Here is a 4,987-nt window from a genome sequence, read left to right as displayed (position 1 = left end):
AAATTCTCTCTGAAGGGACATTTCATTAGTTTAAATCGATCTGTTTTAAATGATACATTTTCAGTTTATTTTGTTTGTTTATTTAATGGAAAACGATTTTTTATCAGATTTTTTATCAGATTTTTTTTTAAGTTATGAAGTCTGAAAAATGTCATACAAATCTCTCCCGTCTGATTTTAATGAACAATTTTAAAAATATCTAAATTATTTTGAAGGCGCACTTTATGTTCAGATAACAGAGACAATTTTACCCAAACTGCGCAAAGAACATGCGGATTTACTCACCATAACGCACCAAACAGCCGCTCCTCTGCGTCAAACGCCTTTGCGCATTAGCCGTAAAAACGGTCCTTTCAGCCCCACCAGCACGCGGGAGTCCGTCCACGTGAACCCGCGCGCCCGTGTCCTGACAGATGATCGAGGCTGGATGCGGGAGAAAACAAAACACAAACTTTGGGGGATCGAGGAGTTTGCGGCTTCAGGAGGCCGAGCGGTGCGTACACGCCGCGCACACGCTGCGTGATCCGCGCGTGGACGAGATCAGAGAATAAAACATAAAACGATTCAAATCTGAGAGAATTTCTGATGAACTTTTACAATAAAAACTTCACAAAACAATAAATGGGTCAAAATTATTTTAATAGGCTTGTTTTTAAATAAAACAAATTAAATCATAAATGATCAAATAAATGAATATTTTTAGGGATTTCAGTCATAAATTATTCACATTATTGATTTATTTTCTTTTTAAAAATGAGTTGATCCAAACTCCTGCATCTCTGAAGAAAATAAAAGCTTTATTACTCAACTTTTCTGCGTTTTGGGGTGAAATGACGCACGAGGGAAGCCGGCACGAGCGCAGTCCGTTCTCCGTGCGCGCCGCGGCGCGCGGCTCTGCGTCCGCTCCACAGTGTGGCCTAGAAAAGCCGATCAATCAGCTCCGGATCGATCACGCTGGGAGCCAATAGGAGGCTCCCATCGCTCTGCTCTGCTGCCATTGGACGGCGCGCTCAGGCTGGAGCGATCCATTCCGCGCGGCTGCGGGGGTGGATGCACGCGCGCGGAGACACTTTAGAAACAGCTTTCATGAGTTTGAACTTCACGGCGCTGAACTTCTGCGCAGAAGAACGTCTGACGTTGTTTCTGCGCAAGTTTGCGCGGAAACATTGCGGGAAAAAGTGAGAGCTGCAAACATCGCAGAAGATGCGCTCAGTGCGCCACGCACGCGCGCAAAACGGACTGAGATCGCCTCTTCATGTTAGTGAATCCTTGACGCACCTGACCTGGGGTCCGAGCCGCGCGGGGGGGCCGCAGGAGGACCCTCCCCCCTCCTCCGCGCGCCACTTGCTGCAGCCCGCCGCGCGCCGTTATGGCCGCCACTGCTTCCGGGTTCCGCAGTCTGGTCCAGCTCCGCGCGGGTCCGCGCACGCACGCGCGCTCCAGCAGGAATCGGCATCGATCGTGGCTCCTTTAAGAGCCTGAGCACCCCCCCCCCCCTCCTCCTCCCCCTCCTCCTCCTCTGATCCGCCGTGGACGCGTTTGCATAAGAAAATCAAGCCGGGAGCCGAGAGTGATCAAAGAACCGGAGGAGCGCGGATCCGTTTAGAACTCTGACGCTCCGGAGGCGCACGGACCCGCGGAGGGAGGCGCGCGCCGGACCATCATTCATCCGGTCACTTTTGACAAGCCCTCGCGGGTTTTTCTCCTCTTTCTGTGTGACTGACAGGCGGAGCGGCAGAACGCAGCCATGAGAGGCTCCACTTTTCACTGAGGGTCTCCCCCCTCCCGAGAGAAAACACCCGGATCCTGGTGCCGCCGCGCGGGGACGGACAGCCGAGCACGCGTTCGCCGCAGCGCCGAGGCTAAACTTGCGCGAAAGCTGCGGGATCTGCGGGGCTTCGGGGAGCAGCTCGGCCGGGAGAGGAGGAGGAGGAGGAGGAGGAAGAGGAGAAACTGGATTTTCGCTCCAACATCTTCTCGCCTGGTTTGGATTTTCTTGCGCGTCAATCCTGGAGCGGATTTACCCGAACTGAGCGCAGGGAGTCCGGAGGGTTATGGCGCAGCGGGTACGTAGCGCAAAACAACAGAAAAGTTCCTCAGCGCTCCGAGACTCGCACGTCTCACGCACGGACACCAAAGTTTGTTCCGTGACCTCCGGGGTGAGTTTGGTGCGCGGCTGCGCGGGAGTCCCCGGACGCGTGATCGTCTCTGACAGGCTGAACAGAACTGCACATTTCCAAAACGCGCAAAAATTTAGCCCCTTTTTTATTTTGCGTTTTGTGGGGCCAAAGGTGAGGCTGGAGCGCGCGCGCTCCCCGGGTCAGAGCCGCGGATCTTCACACGGATAGTTAACCGTGTAAAATCAGACTCTGGAGACTCCGAGCCGCAGCGGCTTTGGCGCAGGGGGCGGCGGGGCGGGGGGCGGTTTGCACCTCTGAGCTTTTGCTGCAAACGCTCCGCTTTAAGTGATAATGCATTCGCCTCTTTCCCTCCCCAGCACTAGTTTTACAGGCATCAATAATTCAGCGGAATTTTCAGGGTCAGAACACAGAAACACGTTTTCCTCCAAACAACTTTGGAGGTTTTTTTTTATTTTCTCAGTTTAAACCAAAGTTTTTTCTTTAGATCCAAACTGCGGCTGCGCGCTAAAGGCCTTTAAAATGAGAAAACTCTACTAAGGATCTGGGGCGCGTGCGTGCGCGCAAAGAGCACGGAGCAGCAGCTTCTAAAATTATTATTTTTATATTTACATTATTTTAAAAATTAAAGCTTACATTTTTTTCTTCGTAAAAAGTGAAACTGTAAAAACAAAGTTTGTTTGACGTTTTTACGCATAAATGATTTCAAGTAAAATCCAAATAATTCAACCAAAGTCATAAAAATCCGCTTTGACTGAAAATAATATCCAGAGAAGTTCAGTCTTTGCCCCTCCCGCGCGTGTGTGCTAACTGTGCGTGTTGTGTGCAGTACGAAGACTTGCCCCACTACGGGATGGACGGGGTGGGCATCCCGAGCACCATGTACGGAGACCCGCACGGCGCGCGCTCCATGCAGGCGGTGCACCTCAACCACGGGCCCCCCCAGCTGCACTCCCACCAGTACCCGCACACCGCGCACACCAACACCATGCCCCCCAGCATGGGCTCCTCGGTCAACGACGCTCTCAAGAGAGATAAAGACGCTATTTACGGGTAGGTGCGCAGTGAGTTTGCGCTGTTGTTCAAAAATATTTTTTTATTTTTTGCTGCAAAAATAACAGAAATAATTTTTTATATTTGTAGAATCTTAAAAAAATATAAATTAGTTTTTGAAAACTGTCTTAAAATTTTTGACTTATAAAAATATTTTAGCTTTAATATTAAAATGTTGCTTTACACATTTTGTCACGTGCGTAAAGCCCCCCGTCACTATTTATGTTAATTTAATATTTTATGATTGTATTTATTTGCACCAAACCTGCAAACTAAACCACTCCAAATGTTAGAAGTGATTCTAAGCGTGTGTGTGTTTCTCGTGTGTGTTTGCAGACACCCCCTCTTCCCTTTGCTTGCACTGATTTTTGAGAAATGTGAATTAGCGACGTGCACCCCCAGAGAGCCCGGGGTGGCGGGGGGAGACGTGTGTTCCTCGGAGTCCTTCAATGAAGACATAGCTGTGTTTGCAAAGCAGGTCAGGAAAGTTGGGGCTCGTGCAGAGCCGCGCGCGCGCCGCAGGACAAGCGCAGTTTGCAAACATTTGAAGAAAAAAGTTTGGTCATTTCAGATAATTTTGAACTAAAAGGTGTAAATGTTTGTGCCTTTCCAGATCCGGGCAGAGAAACCTCTGTTCTCCTCCAACCCGGAGCTGGATAATCTGGTGAGTGTCAGCCATGGCGCGCGGCTCCGTGCGCTCCTGTCAGAGGAGGAGACTCATCCATCTCTGACTCGCAGCTTATTGCAGCTCCGCAATAAACTTTAATATCCGTCCCACATAAAACCCACTCTTATGAACATTTTCTTCATCTTTAAATGAAAAAAGAAACTCATCTTTTGAAATTTTAATTTTTCAGATGATCCAAGCCATTCAAGTTTTACGATTTCATCTTCTGGAGCTGGAGAAGGTAATATTCCCGTCCGCTCTGTCCTCGTCAGGCCTGGGAGGCGCACATTTGCGTGAATAGTTTTTTTTTCCTCCAGTCGTCTGTAATTAGCGTCAAAATCAATCACTGCGCCATTGCGCCTCTGCGTTCCTTCGCGAGAGGCGTGCGCGTCAAAACAAGTGTCACGACGTTTAAAAGGGGATTTTCAAGCTTCCAATTTAAGTTTTTAGTTGATTTTTTTTAATTGAAATTAACATCTGCGCCGTTTTTGTGTGCGCAAAGCTACGAGGAGTTTGCGTAAATTGCGCCTCCGTGATGGATTTGGCACGGCTGTTGGCACGGCTGTTGTGCGCGCTCCAGCCCTTCAGTTCTCGTGTCACTCTTGATTTCTGCGGATATCTTTATTTTCAGCGCAGAAAATCCTGATCTGCGTTTATCACTGTGAGGAGAAAAGCGCAGAAACGCAGAAAAATCCGCAAAAGAGACTATTCCAGTCGCTTCCAACAGATAGGGGTTTTTGGGGGGTTGCTTGGTTTTGTGTGTGTGCACGCGCGTGACGCTTCCCCCTCCCTCCCCGCAGGTGCACGAGCTCTGTGATAACTTCTGTCACCGGTACATCAGCTGCTTGAAGGGAAAGATGCCCATCGACTTGGTCATAGACGACCGGGAGGGGGGCTCCAAGTCCGACAGCGAGGAGATCACGAGATCCGTGGCCCTGGATCAGGTACGCGCGTGCCGCTATCTGCATGTGATTACCCCCCCTCAGAACGGGGGACAGACATCTGAATAATAGCGCTGTTATTGCTCCATTAAGACCTGAACCCGCAACCGACCCGCGCAGATTAGCGCCGCCACGAGCTGACCCGCCGCGTGTCCATTTTCATTTGGAGCCGTAAAAAAAAGAAAAAA

The 4,987-nt window shown here is 49.7% G+C and overlaps 1 protein-coding gene across 2 annotated transcripts; it reads left to right on the top strand.

Annotated features, from left to right (window-relative positions):
* Positions 1-1,461: 1,461 nt before the first annotated feature.
* meis1b (Meis homeobox 1 b) lies at positions 1,462-4,802 on the top strand (the record flags this gene model as incomplete). 2 transcript variants are annotated; one of them, XM_024297199.2, is given in 6 exon segments in its annotated part: positions 1,462-2,066; positions 2,968-3,191; positions 3,528-3,669; positions 3,805-3,855; positions 4,049-4,099; positions 4,659-4,802. In XM_024297199.2, coding segments are annotated over 6 exon segments (624 nt in total), but the record flags the coding sequence as incomplete, so codon positions are not given.
* Positions 4,803-4,987: the final 185 nt, after the last annotated feature.

Source organism: Oryzias melastigma, linkage group LG15, assembly GCF_002922805.2.
Source record: "Oryzias melastigma strain HK-1 linkage group LG15, ASM292280v2, whole genome shotgun sequence".
Taxonomy (NCBI): Eukaryota; Metazoa; Chordata; class Actinopteri; order Beloniformes; family Adrianichthyidae; genus Oryzias; species Oryzias melastigma.
Note: the sequence above shows the minus strand (reverse complement) of the source record. Positions and strands in the feature narration are given on the sequence as shown.